Here is a 16,196-nt window from a genome sequence, read left to right as displayed (position 1 = left end):
GGTGAGCAGGACATTTGCTTCCAATCAGTCAAACAATCTGTGCAGGTTTATCTAGTAACAAAATGTGCATTACTAAAAAAAATATGTCTGAATACAACAGACAGAGGGTGGCACAAATCGTCTCTTGTAGGACTAGGAAGTCTCTCCATCCCTAGCGAGCGCCCAGTAGATGGCAGTATTAGCTCCTGAGTCACATGGCTGTGAAGAAATGTGCTCCGGTGCCTTGGAATGCAGAGGATGTGCATAGGTGCACACAAGCCCCCCCGCCCTTCACGCAGCCACATTATTCAGATTTCAACACTTCAACTGCTGAGTTGTGCACCTTTGTTTTTTTTATTATTAGATTTTTTATGAATATTATTACTGTTGTTTTACAATTACCTTTATTTAAAAACACCATATAAGTCAGATTTATTGCATGATTGAAAATTGATTGAGAGATAAACATGAAACATGTAGCCTGGGGATTTTTTTTTTTTTTTTTTTTGCTGTAGTTTTTTTTATATTCCTACATTGCTATTGCTTTTTTAAGGTCTCCATTTACATTAATGCACATTCAAGGGCTGCAGGTTTAATTAGGAACATTGCAACATTTACTGCAGTGCAATAGAAGTTATCCCCTTATCCTTTTTTCACTGGTGAATTGCAATATCCTCATGAGTGGGGCTAACGTTTTTTGACACCTCAGCAAACGGAAAAGCACTGCTCCTCCTCACCCAATAAGGATTCCGTTCTTAAAAGCAATGCCATTAGTCATGAATCTAGGCCTGGATTAAAACAGGGGGCCTTTGTAATATAAATAAGCCGGATCTTAATTGCCCCCACCGCAGACAGAATCAAACCGTTTCCATGTGAATGCAAAAAAATGAACAAAAAAAGAAGAGGCTCTTTAATCAGTGCTAGAACACACGTTGCTTTGAGATAAAGACTGCAAAATTAATTACCGGTTAACTATCACTTCTCGCACTCTTACACCGCTGTTCGTTCCAAACAAGAAACAATGGGAGTTTTTCCTTCGTTTTCTTTCTTCCTTCCCTGTTTCCCCCTTTCTTTTTAACCATGCTTTTCTCTCTCTTTTATTCATATGTATATTTGGCAGAGAAACTAAGCAGCTATATTCGTACTTCAGTCTGAATGCTGTTGTGGTTGCATTGTTTTTCACAGATTCTCTGGACTGGAAACTTGGAAGACAATACTTGGCCAGCAGAAGACTGTGGAACCTTCAGAACCTGTCAGGGTCACCATTAGGGTCAAGCAAAACCCATGATAAGACCTTCTACAGACTGTTTCAGGTCAGCCTTGTTCTAGACTTCTTTGGTGTGAGGTCATGGTGCTAAGACTTAAACTTGGTATTAAAAGTTGTTTCTAATATGGCTTGATGGAGGAACTGTTAACTGTTCCAGATGTTAGTGATTGACACCTCAAAACCTTGAACAAGCATCCTGTGAAGTTCAGGACAAAAGGGAGAAGTTAAAAAGTGTCGAAGGCAGAAAATAATGACTCCGATCGAAAGCCCGCGGTCAAGGGTCAATTCAACTGCGAACCGGGCGGGCAGCATGGGAGACAAGGCCTCATTGTTGATGATGAAATTGTTTTCCGTCCTCTCCATCTGGCCGTTTTTTTTGTTTTTCCCCCTCCCGCCCGGAGTTTGCAGTTTCTGCAGGACGGCGAGGCCAGCAGATCGGTGGAGCCCGGCTCAGACGAAAGGTTAAATAACAGAGGCTTGTCATCACATTAGCCGTGGCTCGTGCCTAATTGTGAGGCTGCCGCTGTCAGCCCCTGTTGCTCTGGAGACTGAGATAAACTGGGCCGCCGACTGGAGATAATTGAAAACCCAAAAAGACTTGGGCTAATTTCATTACGCCGGGCAATCTCCGAATTGTTCACATTATTAAGGGATTTGATTATGACATGCGGGAAAATTGTCACCCAAAAATCTGTAGGAGCTGTCCTTTCAGATGAAGGTCTCTGCATGGAGGGAAACGCTCGTATCTTTGTGTGCAAGTGTGTGTGTGCGCTAATGCATCATCGCAAAACAGTTCCTGCTCTATTTTGGTCTCTGTACTTAGAGAGGTCGTGGTGGGTCACGGCTCAATTTAGTGCACATTTTAAGTGATTTCCCTCACCCAACTCCTAAAAGAACGCTAAAGTCCAGCTGAGGAAATGCACTCAGGCCTTTCTGGAAATTTCTTTTTGGTACAAGTGGACTGTGCTTGGCTCAAGATGGACTATGCAATGCTTAATATTGACAGTAATAAACAGGCTTATTCTCAAGTCCGTATCGCAGAAGCTTCTTGCAGTTGCCTGTCCCTGTCCATGGTACCTTGCCTGCAAGAGAGACGCTGACTGAGGTGCTGAATGGTCCTCATAAGTATGCTTTATGCTTGAATATGATGAATGAGTGTGTTTTAATGGCTGTATTTAAACACAGTATTTAATGTAAAGGCGGTGATAAGAGATTCACTGTTTAGCATAAGAGACACTGACCAAAGTACTGAATTCATACTGCTTGAACATATTCAATTCAGACTGCATGAATTGCAGTGCCTGTTTTTCACTACACAACTTTTTGCCTTGTGATTGATTCATAACGGTTTATAGTACTTGACTGATCGGTCACACACTACAAGATATTTAAGCCCATAACTGGTCTGTTGGTGTGTCAAAAACAATGTTGTGTGATGTGACATGAGTGTGAAAATGTCAGGATCCGGTCTGGAAGAAGATTCATGTTTGTCCTGTGTTATTATGAGTCCTGATTGTGGTAGTAGCCTAGTGGTTAACACACTCGCCTATGAACCAGAAGACCCAGGTTCAAATCCCACTTACTACCATTGTGTCACTGAGCAAGGCACTTAACCCTAAGTTGCTCCATGGGGGACTGTCCCTGTAACCACTGATTGTAAGTCGCTCTGGATAAGGGCGTCTGATAAATGCTGTAAATGTAAATGTAAATGTAAATGTACCTGTATAAAGCTGCTGCCTTCTTTTCTCTTCGCTGTTATGTATCCCCTGTTGTGTAGACATGTTTTCAGACATGTCCTGTGATGTTGCGCATATACGTCCTCCTTCCTCGCCATGTGACAGAAAACTGTGTGAGAAAAAAACCTGTGAGAAGAAATTATGGTCACCAATCACACAGTGCCAAGATAAAATTAGCTTTGTAAAGAGTTTTTATGAGACAAATCCAAGTTTATCAGATCAGAGTTCAATTTAACCCCTAAAAGAGTTTAAACTGTTAAACTGACATTATTTAGTATTAAATCACTTTGACTCCGGCCCTCGCCAGATACCCAAGCCCAGATCAGGGCCGACTCTTGCACCTTGTTAAGGGTTTTTGAGTTCATATTAAGATATGAACTGATATGAGGTAAACTAATCTGAGGTAAAGTTACTGGCAAATGTTTCTCCTGAAAGACAGTCCATGTAATTTCGTGAAAGCAAGGTGTCACCCAGAGAAGAGTGTAAGGGAGAGCACCATGTAACTGAAGAGGAGAGATCAGTTTTGAATATAGGACCAGGTCAGAGAGTTAATAGGTAAAATCATCTACCTTCCTCTGAATTTTGTACCCCACCTAGTCACAGCAAGGGCATCAAATGCTCCCTCTCTGGCAGTACGAGCACTGACTTTAAAGATCTCCTTGCCAGGGTTTAAATATCAGCAGGAGTCCTGAGAGAAAAAAAACTCTTCTTTAAAATATGCTTCCTCATGCTGAGGCTCGACACGAGCTGAGCTCTGAACCTGTCCTGGGCCCTCTGGCTGTAAATATGCGTGAAGGATTTGAGCCTCGCCATCACTTCAGCCATTGACATTTTAGAGAGCATTAGAGAAATTATAACTGTGTCTGGACACCATCCAGAGGCACAGCCTCTCAGGATGAGATTTCAATGGTAGCGGCAGCCATGTTTTCCTGTGTTTGTGTATTCGTTATTATTAAAAGCTGAAATGACAAAAAAAATCTCTGTTTACATTTAAGTCACGGCTTTGAAGAAGAAACAAATCTCGCTTCCAATTTTCCAACAACATACATGACGATTGTGGAGGAAGTCATAATAATGTAACATGATATAACATAAGGAAAAAGGTTGTGATGACAAATTTTCACATGCAAATGGTTACTCGCTTAACTGTGAATACTGATACTGTTCACATCTGCAAGTTTTCTGAAAATATGTACAAAAATGTATGATGTTGAGTGATGTACCCTGAGAGGTTGGCACTGGTATGCTGTGATCGAGGGCTCGAGCCTGATTTTACCGTGACTTTTAATGTTTGTTCCACTATTGTTCCATCCATGAACTCACTCTTGACATTGCAACAGTGTTACAAATCCATCAATTGGTATAAACCAGGTGGAATCATATGTTCCTTTGATTGCATCGTATAGTTTGACAATGCTAGAAACATTTTATTGATGAATTGGCCACGCTTGCTCTGTCTCTAGCGAACAAAAATGACATGTCTTCCCCATTTGGCTCAAGCTCTGAAAAATTTCATGTGTTACATGCTTGTAACCAAACTGTTATCACTCTCACTGGAGTAGTTCCTCTCAACGTTCCAGGTTTTGATCAGTGCCTAATTACATTCAATAATGCACGTGTTTCTAATTGGCAATTGTAATTACAATGTACTCCATTCTGCGCTGGTATAGATCCCCTTGTTTATTGGCCGGCCTTCTGCAGCGTACCTCAGGAGCCTCCATTGATCATATAAATCAATCACGCCGCACGTTAGCGCTTTGGGGAGCCTCGGCAACATTGCGCAGCTCCTCCTCTTTGAGTTCGGAGCTTTTGTTCTATATTTATTGTGCTGAAGCGGTCCTTTTCCCTGAAGACTTTGCCGTTGATACGTTCAAGTGTGTCGATATCACACTCAGGCCCGCCATTGGTGATGCGTCAATAGAGCGGACCATTAAAACGTGGAATTGCTTTGCGCTATGTGCCTAGAGTCGTATCAGCTGTGCCTGGGCGTCGGGAGCCCTTTTGGGGAAGGGTGCAGTTACAAGGGGGAGGGACATCAATGGCCTTTTACAACCCTCTCAAACCATTGTTTTCGCACAATTGGAAATCTTTGAGATGTGGGACTTGTATGAAGATAGGGCCAAGAGAGAAAGGGCTGGAGAGAATGGTGGGAAGGAGGGAGGGAGGGAAGACTGAATTAATTACCCTTGTTAAAGAAAGGAGACCTAACAAAAAAAAAAAAAAAGAATTAAAAATTGCATACTGGGGTCCCATTATCAAGTGACACGGCAAAGAGCTTGTTTTGGCCCCTCTCGGGATGATGTAGCCCAAACAATGCCTGAGCTGGAAAGTGCATCATTAGTGGTGGATGCAGGGGGTCTGGACCAGAACGTTCCACCCCTGCTTCCCCTCCAGTGCTGGGAGCTCCCTTTGCATTTTACAGTCTCTCATTAGGCACACGCCATTCAGGGGGAAAATCAACGCACAGCCCTCAATTAGCGATCATTCAGCCCGTTATTATACGCTTTTAAACGAATGGCATAAGGTAACAGCAAGGATGCACTTTTTCTTTTCCGAGGCACTTTGATCCGAATACGTCAGTCTGCACACTCACAAAGCCGGCATGAATAATTAATGCTAGTCTAGGGTTCATATTGTGTTTGTTTTTATCTATGTTTTTTCTTGCATCATTTTTCAGAAAGCGTTTGTATATAATCTCATCTTTCTGCTGTGCCAGATGGGCAGGGTTTGCAAATTGAGGGGATTTTTGTCGCTCTCATTTCACCCGATCAGCTCAATTAGGCACTAGTAAATTATTTTAAAGAAAACAAATACTGTTCATTAGCCAGGCTGGACCACAGAGGTGGCGGTGGATTTACAGTCACATTTGGATGGATATATGGGAAAAGAAAAACAATAAATTACAGAAACATGTGGCTCCTGACTGATGACAGGCCCTTTATTTTATCCTAATAACATTTCATGCATGGAATAGATGATAAGTCTTTAAATAGTAGCGTCTTTGTGCATTTTTTTTTTTTTTGGGGGGGGTATAATTGTTCCTCCTGCTAGGAATGAACATTGTTTTTAGCCAATTTTACTTATTTTATTTGCTGTTTGTTTCATTTATTGAACGAAAAATTATTGCATTTTTGAAACAGAGAGCTTTGAAATTGGCCAAAGGTGCAGATAGACTTTGTGCTCATAGATGTTTTAATGCACCGCATCAGTGAAAAAAAAAGAGCATCAGCAAAGTGAAATTTTTCCTGTTAAATAAGCAAAACTGCTGTCTGTCTATTGAATGATAATGGCACGGTGCCCTTGTTGTGATTGCTGACTCCCTCGGACGGACTTGAAAGTCCTGTTGACTGACTTTGAAAAGACCTTGCGTTCCTCGACTCCAGACCTAGGGGTTTGCGAAACGTAGGGGAGGGAGGAGGGTGAATTGAGACAAGAAGACAGAAATGTTGAGAAACGCAGGCTGCCTTTGAAATGATAAACACGCTGGTGATGGTGTGATGAAGGTTCTTCTTCTTTCCCTGTTTCAATGCCCCCTGAAACCTCTTTGGGGTTACATAGGATATTACTGTATTGACCTGAGTATAAGACATGCTTTTCTGAAAAAGTGGCATTCTTTAACACTTGAGGTCTAGACAGAAATGCAACTGAGACAGATGGTGCCAAATATAATATTCTGTAGCTCTGAAACAAGAGGCATCATCTTATCGTTTGTATATTTATTTAATTATCCACACAAAGTTTGAAAAGAAAGCCCAACAGTCAGATGAAGCAGCACTGGGCATCTAAGCCTGGAGCCTCTCAGCTTGTCAAGTATCAGGGTTGTTAACCAATTCTCCCCCAAAAATGCTGCATCTGCTCGATTTCCACATCAGAATCATAACCAGATCTTACATGACACGTTGAAATGGGCACCATAAACGCAATCTGCTCCGTGCAGCTGACGTGTCTCCAGCAGTTAGGCTTCCGTGAAACCCACCACGCCAAATCTGCTTTCCCAGCATCCCCCTGGCATATGACATGGGGGGGTTAGGCCCTCTCCTTTCCACAAGATCCCATGGCAGGGCACCAAAGTCTGTCATTAATCCAGTAATGCCCTGTTTTCCCCCCCTTTTACACAGTGTTGCCCCATGCATTTCTCATTTAAATGACTTCTGTTAGTTCAATTAAACTGGCATTTCACTCCATTATGGATCACACTCCTATTGTCTGATCTTAATGAAGATGAAATGTTTTAATTTTTCCACCTAATTAGTTCATATTTAACAGAAAAGCTCGCTCGCTCTCCATTTCTGCCGTTGCCTTATTAAACTTTAACTTCATGTGTTCAGTGGTTTTATAAGCTGCACTTGTTTGCCACTTTGCACTCATTTAAGATTATTCTTGTTTCATCTCTAATTGGACACAGTCTTGGTTGCTTGATGCTTTTCATCTGAAAATGTGGTTTTAGTGCAGTGGGCAGAGGTGTGTGGTGATTTTTGAAGCCTTTTCAGTTTAGAGCAAAAAATTGAATAAACAACACAACACAAGCAGCACAAAAAAATTACATTTTACATGCTGTGCCTAGATTAAGCTTATATAAACATAAGACAATTCCTCTGTTTTCAAGACATACAAAACACAAAATACATTTTTTTGACTTCATCTGCAGGACTGAGAAATAAGTCAAATTTAATCAAAAACACTTTTTGGTGTCAAAACCCTGGCATATCGCAGACTGCACCCAAATGAAGTGAAAGTGAAGTGATTGTCATACACAGCAGCACAGCACATGGTGACACAACGACATGTGTCCTCTGCTTTTAACCATCACCCTTGGTGAGCAGTGGGCAGCCATGACAGGCGCCCAGGGAGCAGTGTGTTGGCACGATGCTTTGCTCAGTGACACCTTGGCGGATCGGGATTCGAACCGACAACCTTCTGATTACGGGGCCGCTTCCTTAACAGCTAGGCCACCACAGTATACATAAAATGGTACATTTCTTGTGGAATTTTCAATAATCTACAGCCATTCGCAGTGCAGGACGAGAGGGACGGCAGAAAAGAGAAACTACAATGCCAATTTGTGCCAATCCATTTATTGACCGTAAGTCCATAGTTGGTTCTATTTGTCTTTATTTAATACTGATCATTGCACAAACAAGATTCAGTGGCTTGTATTTACTAGATGTGTGAGCCTTCACTGGTCTCACGATTCGATTAGATTACGATTATCAATGCATCATGATGCAGCCCATAAATTTTCTTCATTACTTCACATGATGTTTTCAAATATAAATGATGAGGTCTCGTTCACCCATGTGGACGCTTTGTTTTTGCTAAAAAATTGTCAGTGTGCAGTCCACACTCACCTGATGCCACAAACGCCAGAAAACCTCCATGGCAACAGGTGAGCGAGGACTTAACGCTGACCATTTTTTTCTGATCATTAGAGCAAATCTAAAGCTGCTTGCAGCATGCGGCATGCGGCATGCGGCATGCGCTGCACAAGAATATGCATGGTTTCCTAAACTCTCGGTAAGACGATAATGTCGTGTTGTGGATCTCTATACACTCAGAGACTGAAAAGATCAGCTTTTCCTCCATTCCCGCTTTGTGTGTGTGATTAGAAGTGGTAGACTAAACACGTAACATCAAGATGCATCGATTATAACATTATTTTTTTTAAACTGCAGATTTGACAAGAGGGTCACAAAATTGCCCTGGTCACCTAGTTTTGAGACTTCTATACCATGGACCCACACAACACTATTGTATTTTTTAAACAATACACCAATCTGAAGACTTCTGTGCAGTGTAAACTGGGAAATTTACTGAAACAAAACCCCTCATCTTGAGTCCCATCCTGAAACATTTTGGAACTGTTGAATGTGACATTGTTCCCTTCCTTTTTCTCTCAACGATGTGTATGGTTCCTAATCCCCACAGAGAAAGAAACACGTGTTTCAGTATTTTTGTGAGAGTGGGGCATGTTAAGCTACGGATGATCCTTCGCCATTGGGAAGGAAAAATGTGCGTCCTTTCAGTAGAGGACTCTCTTTTCCTTCCCCTTCAAATGTTCCTTTCACACCGCTGCTGAACAGAGGTGGCCCTTGATTCTGTGTACTGCGTTCTTTTGCTGGAACCTCTCCATCCCTCAGCCTTGCGCTCCCTGTGCCGCCATGATTCATTAACATGTCTGAAGTGGCCGTGGCGGCGAGAGGCCTGTGCCATCTGAATCGATGCCCCCTTCGCCTCTCATTCTGTCCTTTATCATGTTAATACGATTTCCATTGAAGCAGCGCTTTTTCAAAATGGCATCCCTCCATGATTTTTACATGTTGGCTTTTTAATTCATGGTCCTCGTCACTGCATTGCTCTCTTGGAGCCACAGTGAGAGATCAAGGATCGTGGCATGATGGAGCTGAGACGGGGAATTGACTGCAGGCTATAGAGTGTTGGTATTTGTGTTGTTGGGTTTGTGTGCATTTGTGTAGGCGAAGGCCTTCATTTTGTTCTGTTTCATTCCTTTCTCATTATTTATTTTGCAGCTGCGTACTTTATTCCATTGCCACTGAGCAAAGCACCGTTCCCACACATTGCTGCCCACTGCTCACCGAGGGTGATGGTTAAATGCAGAGGACATATTTTGCTGTCACCATGTGCTGTGCTGCAGTGTTTCACAATGACACTTCACTTTCACTTCACGTATGCATGTTAATACTGCTGTGTGTGTTGTGTTTGCAGTAAGTAAAGCTCACACACCACTTCTTTGTGTATATTTAATATGATATTATGACGTTATTAACAACTGAGAGCTATAAGTACGGTTGTGGTTGATTAGCCCTCTGCCATTAACTCCACCTAGCATGGCCTTGGAAAATAATGAATAACCTGAAGCACCTTCAGTCTCATGCTGCTCATTTCCAGCATCTTGACAATGATTTATGTAAAGAAATAATTATAACCATTATTAACAAACAGTTCATAAACAGATGATAGAATTGAAAATAACCATTTACTTCTGATGCTAAATCATAAATAATAATGTAATTTTATTAGATGTGCATTTGACAAAAATAAACCTGAAACATACAGAGCATATGGAAAATTAGCACCGTCAGCCCCACCATCTTACCCATCATGCCATTCTCTCTACTGTATCCACAGCAAGAAATCTGTTTTCAGATCCCTGATTAAGCAGTGTCTTCCCCCGTCTCTCCCACGACAGCCTGCCAGGGACTTTGGTTTTAAATTGTACAATTAGTTATCTGGCATGCTTAGCCTGGCTCCTGCAAGACTCAAAATTCCAATCTTGAGCCTCAGAGCTGCTCACGCTCAGCAACCAAGACTGAGTGAAGGCACTTGATGATGCTTCTCAGGCATTTTTTTCCTTTTGGCTATTATGTGTTATCATTGCTTTAGTTTGCTGCTTGGAGCAGTGCAGTGAAAGTAGCATTGTTTAAGGTTTCGTTTTTACTGTCCATATGAACCATCACGGTCACACCAGTGTCTTACTTCAGTATGCTAGCACAGTTATGAAAATGCAATTACTGTATTACATAAATAAACTTTAGAATAACATTTAAGAAAAAAAGTTTCAGATAATAGCTTTATATTTTTACAAAATTCTCTTTGAAGTCTTTTCAGAAGCATTTTGGTAGAATTGGAGAGAACTGTCACAGAGAGAGATCTTTCCCTCCTTTTTTTTAAAGGAGACATGTATTTTTAATTTTTTTTTTTTTTGCATGGGAATCTCTGCAGTTTTGAAACCTTCTTTAATTTCAGTCATGCTCTCGTTTCATGTCTGAGAAGCCCGGCATCAGGAGCTGCAAATCAGACCAGCTGGGATTTAATGTGCTTCGCTGCTGGAGAGAAGAAGAACTTGCAAAGTTGCAGGAAAAAACAGAGAGAAAGAAAGAGAGATAGAGCCAGAGAGAGAGAGAGAGGAGGGGAGGAGGAATAAATGAGGCAAAATTCTAAATTAGAGACAGGACCTGTCCTGCTGCTCACAGTACAGCTGTGTTCCTTAACACCCTGTTGAATGGGGATGATTTAATGCCTCTTATGTTGTCATGTGCAGTACAAGCTGTGGAACACACACACACACACACACACACACACACACTTACACACACACTCACAGACATTAAAGCCCAGAAGCATACACTAATACACAGGTGATTAAATAGACATCTCACACATACTACAATCAAACAATCTCACACACGTACTGCATGGGGAGTGGCAAGACAAAAAGCAGCATACACATGGACCATAAGTGTAAAAAACAAGCATGAAATGATTTTTACACACAGACATACAGACCCAGGTACATAAAAGGGCAAAGACTCAAATGCATAATGTAATACAAACAGGAAGAATTGCACATGTACAAACTCACACACACACTCACACACAGGTACAGATACGGATAAACAGACACAAAACATGCAGAGTACACAGGCATACAACAATCAAACAATGACACAGATTCACACAGTGACCAGATATGTACAAAAATCAAACTTATACACAGGTACATGTATTCACACACACCAACACACTAACACAAGGAGACACACACACACACACACACACACACATGTATCACTCATTAGCACTCAAATCCACATCTGAATTGTGAAGGACAGGAGAATCAATCACCCCCTGACTCGAAAGTGTGTCTAATTCAATGAAATATTTAAAGTAATGCCGGGTAATTGTAGGATTTCCACAGTTCCACAGAGAGCAATATACATATGGTGGATGTGCCGTAATCCCACACTAATTATTTTTCATACTCAACACTCGGCGGCTGGAAATTGAGCACAACTGTTAATTGCAGCCTAGTATTTGTCAGCGGTGACGTCTCATGGGTAGGGAACATGCCAAGTGTGTGCGTGTTTACAGGAGAGAGGCTGTATGAATATTTGTAGGTGTGTGTGTAGATGTATTGGCCATCAGTGTTTGATATGAGTGCATATTTCATTATAAAGATGGAGGTATATGACATTTATGTTTTGGGCTCGTTTATTTAATTGTATGTGCATGTGTTGCGTTAGTGTGTGTGTGTTGTGTTGTGTTGTGTTATGTTGTGTCGTGCGTAGAAACCCACTAGGCAAACAGCAGTTATAGCCTCTGTCATTTAGTGCTCCCTTGCTGCAGATTTGCTATTGGTGATCAATTTTAACATCCGGTCCCATGCTAATAGACTTATCCACACACACACACACACACACACACATTTTTACAGCTTAATCGTATCCTAGAATCAAAACTGCATAACATATATATTACAAAATATGCAACAACAAAATTTGATGGTTCCTGTATTTGTATACTTTGTTCATCTCAACTGGTATGAGATCTGCTGGATGAGATCCTGTTTCAACCCCCCACCCTGTCTACATCTCTCTTCTATCGGAACCATTGCACGTTTGAAGGGGAAACCGATAAACATGTAATTTTGTAGATGCGAACTGTGTACAGTGTTGTTATAATGCACGCACTGGATTTCATAAACTGAAATGTTTCACCTTAGTTTGACCCCTTTAACCCTCATGAGTCAAGACTTCATTATTTATGCAAAGACATAGATGAAATACCTGGAGCTACTGAGACCTTAAAGCTGTTAGCTTCTAATATTACCAGCAATAAAGAGGGGGATTCGTTTTTTGTTTTTTTTTCATATCATGTTCTATTAAGACTGTCAATTAAAATTGTACAAACTGAAAGAAGTTGTTATGATCAACTCAGAAAGACAAAACAGCGGTTATTTTAGGAGGTTTAAATGGAAGAACTATTGCAATGGTCTTTAGCAGCAATTTCATTGACACACTTGAGGCGAGAAGAAAAACTGAGGTCACAATCTAAGATGTCACTCTGATAGTCAGGCATCTCAGGCTGGATGAATTTGGTAGCATGAACACACACACACACACACACACACACACACACACACTCACACCATTCAAGCCTTTTGTCTTTTCAGCAGCCGGTCCAGAGTGAAGGGCAGCGGCTCGCCGCTGACAGGGCGCCTCGTCGCCTGGTCAGGCCACACGGCCCGCCCGCCTTCAGCAGCGGCTCTGCAGCCTGACCTCAGTGCAGTTGTTTAATCACCAGGGCATTTTAATGGCTTGTCAGAGTAATGAAATATGGTTGGAGGCTACCTGGTGCAAACATTACTATAAATCCCTCTCACACAAGCCGACGCGGCCCTTAATGGTTATAAATCATCACTTTGGGGGGAGAAAAATGACAGCTATTAAAATAATGAATGGGATGATTAATTTTTCACATTAAAGATTAAAAGCCGCGAGAAGTATCATCAGATATTTGAGCCGTTCTAAAGCGTTCGGGAAAAGGTGAGTGCTTATTTTCGACAGTGTACAGAGTCCCATGCTTTTTCACTGTCACTCTGCAATCCAACCCTCCTTCATTGAGTGTGTGTGTGTGTGTGTGTGTGTGTGTGTGTGTGTGTGTTTGCATACACCCAATTGTGGGTTAACCAAATTTGCTCCTTAATTTGTTGCGGCTTGGCTGTCAGAAGCATTCTTGAAGACATCTTCAGGCGGTGCAGGACCCCCGTCCAGATCTTCCATTAAACAGCCTCTCTTAGGTCTGTCTCCCATGATTCTGGGAGGTGAGGGTGCTTTATAGCTCCGAGACCCCTTTCCTGTAAAGCATTTTTTTTAAACTCCAGCATGTTGCTCAAAGATACATCATGTGAATGGCCGTGCAGAAGACTGGAGATGGAAGCATAATTAGAACATTAATAACCACACATGTTAGAGAACATGAGTAATTGAGTACTTTTTTTTTTTTTTTTGCTGATAAATGGCTGCATAAACAAATGCAGGAGCAGGCGCGAAGACTCAATTAAGTATTCTTAGCAGGACCAGAAACCCCCCCAACCCCTTCTTCACTCTCTTCCCTCACTGTTGCCCAATTATTTCCATGTTCCCAGGCAGTGATAGCATTGCCTGTCCATCTGCGGCTTTCAAAGGGATATTCAAAACGTCTCACTGAAGCTTCCGCAACATTTGTTGGCTCCAAAACACGAGGCGAAAAAAGTGGGGAGAAAAAAAAAAAAAAAAAAAACCTTGGCAGGAAATGTTTTTGATCGGCTGCCCGTAGGATAGAGAAAAAAAAAAAAAAGAAGTCAAGCATTTTGTGTGGCTAAAATTGTATTTACACAGCAGCACAGAAGAGCTGAAATGGCTCGCCTGGCACCTCCATGCTGGGCAGACGGAGGGAGATGGCAGCAGTGGCTTTTTTTTTTTTTCGGTTTGTTTTTTTGTACCTCCATGCTACTGCAGGACGGGGTAAAACGACTACCTGCTCGGCCGTTTGGATGTTTCACGCCCCCCTCAAATCGGTCGTGACACTTTATTCACTGCTAGTAGAAGGTAACGGTTCTTTTGAGGTAGAATTTAATGAAAGCACTGGAACGGACTGATTTTAACGGACCAATGGAACCTTTTCCATGGGGCTTCAGGGATATTGGGGCTTCCCAGCACAAGTAATTTTTTTCTCTCAGGAACTGCTGGTTTGATCATATGATTTAAAGATGAGAAAATTCAATTTGATTCAGAGTAGTAAAGAAACATTTCTCCCATTCTAGTAGTTGCATATGTTTTCCATACTTTTTTCCAGCTAAAAGTGTTCTGAAAAAAAGGCTGAAATCACAAGCATTAGTGTTGCTTCATTTAAATGTTATGAATTAATTTAAAATGTAGATTAAATTATTAAATAGCAATAAATAAATTCCCTTTCAGGAATGTCTTTGATATTTGGGTATAGATCTCTGTGTTTGCAGAGACAGTTTCTTTTATGTAAAAGTCTTTTTCCAACGCACTTTTATTCATCTGCCTTTTTTTTTTTTTAAAGGACTGAACAATTAGTCAATTCCCAATCAGCAGAAGAAAATAAATAATTTTTAATTACTTTTGATAAGTGACAAATTGTGTTTGGCAAGGTTCCCTGAGAATGCTTCATTAGGAGGAGAAGGGCTGGGAGAAGAGATCTGATTTCAATGTGTGTGTGTGTGTGTGTGTGTGTGTGTGTGTTTTGGGGCACGACTCACTGCAATTTGGCTTACAGATGGACTCCAATCCATAACATACACGTATCATAAGCTCATGTCAGCAGAATTATAAATACCTTCATCTTAACAAAAAAACTACATGTGTATGTATGCATTTATGTGTGCACACGCAGGCATTTACACACACATACAGTATGCACATATCTGCATACGCATGCAATACAGCATATCGGTTATAGCATAAAATTAAATACATCAGTAATAAATACCCAAATGCATGTGTTTACATTGATGCTTTTTTTAATTAAAGTGGGGATGAGGGTAAAATAGGGGTGAACTAATGGCCTCACACACAGAGAAAATGTGTCCAGGCTGCGTATTTGCTCATGAAGTCACCAGTGACCAAGGAGTGAGTGTCCTGTGTGTCTCCTGCAGGGTGAAGCAGTGACAGTCAAGGCAGCAGTGCACCTCTCCTCTTCAGCACAGCCAGCTGTACATGGAGATCCCCAGCTGGGCAGGTCAGTGAGTCTCTCGACCGACTTCTGCTAAAGCTCGCTTGAATGTGTCCTCACACACAAACACCTTCATACATGCCCCCCACACACACATGCATAATGTGCTCTGTGAGGACAACAGTTACATCTACATGTAACCTATCAACGTAAATGTGATAAGTTTTAAGCAAATTGTTGTAGCTAAATGCGACTCTAAAACTGTTTTAATTTAAAATAATGAACTCTTGTATAGTATGAAAATGCATCTTTAACATGCCCCCATTTTTACAAAATCTCATTTGTCTGTGTTTGGTGGTAATGCCGTGGTTCTCGATATATAGCCTAAACACCAGCCAGGCTATACGAAGCACACACTTGCACATTGTATATGCAAGCACAGCACACACACACACATGCCTGCTTTAAATTGACTTTCCTCCTACACCTACACATGTCTGGTCAGCAGGGTGTCAGGATCCTGTAGCTACACGTGTGTTTATCCTGGAACAGAAACCTTAGACAGCGAGTTGTTGGCTTCAGGTTGCAGCATTCGCATGTAATCCTTCCCTCCTGTGTGTGTGAGAGAGTGTTTGTGTTTAAGCTTCGGTGTGTGTTTGTGCGTGCGTGTGTGTGTGTGTGTGTGTGGTGAAGGGGAGCTACCGGTGTGTCCCTTGGCTGACTGATCTTTTCTCCCC

The 16,196-nt window shown here is 41.6% G+C and overlaps 1 protein-coding gene across 14 annotated transcripts in view; it reads left to right on the top strand.

Moving 5' to 3' along the window:
* LOC114793594 (RNA binding protein fox-1 homolog 3-like) overlaps positions 1–16,196 on the top strand; it is a 306,221-nt gene that overhangs the window by 130,116 nt on the left and 159,909 nt on the right. For 11 of the 14 annotated variants that reach the window (XM_028985594.1, XM_028985580.1, XM_028985581.1 and 8 more), the window contains 2 exons: positions 1,165–1,292; positions 15,443–15,525. In XM_028985594.1, the coding sequence (XP_028841427.1) occupies positions 15,504–15,525 (22 nt within the window). In that variant the 5' untranslated portion in view covers positions 1,165–1,292; positions 15,443–15,503. The remainder of the gene's footprint in view (positions 1–1,164; positions 1,293–15,442; positions 15,526–16,196) is intronic. The other 3 variants (XM_028985582.1, XM_028985585.1, XM_028985596.1) reach the window with 2 other exon arrangements.

The sequence above is a fragment of the Denticeps clupeoides genome, chromosome 7, assembly GCF_900700375.1.
Source record: "Denticeps clupeoides chromosome 7, fDenClu1.1, whole genome shotgun sequence".
Lineage (NCBI taxonomy): Eukaryota > Metazoa > Chordata > Actinopteri > Clupeiformes > Denticipitidae > Denticeps > Denticeps clupeoides.
The sequence above is the reverse complement of the archived record's forward strand: the minus strand, read 5'-3'. Positions and strand labels throughout refer to the sequence as shown.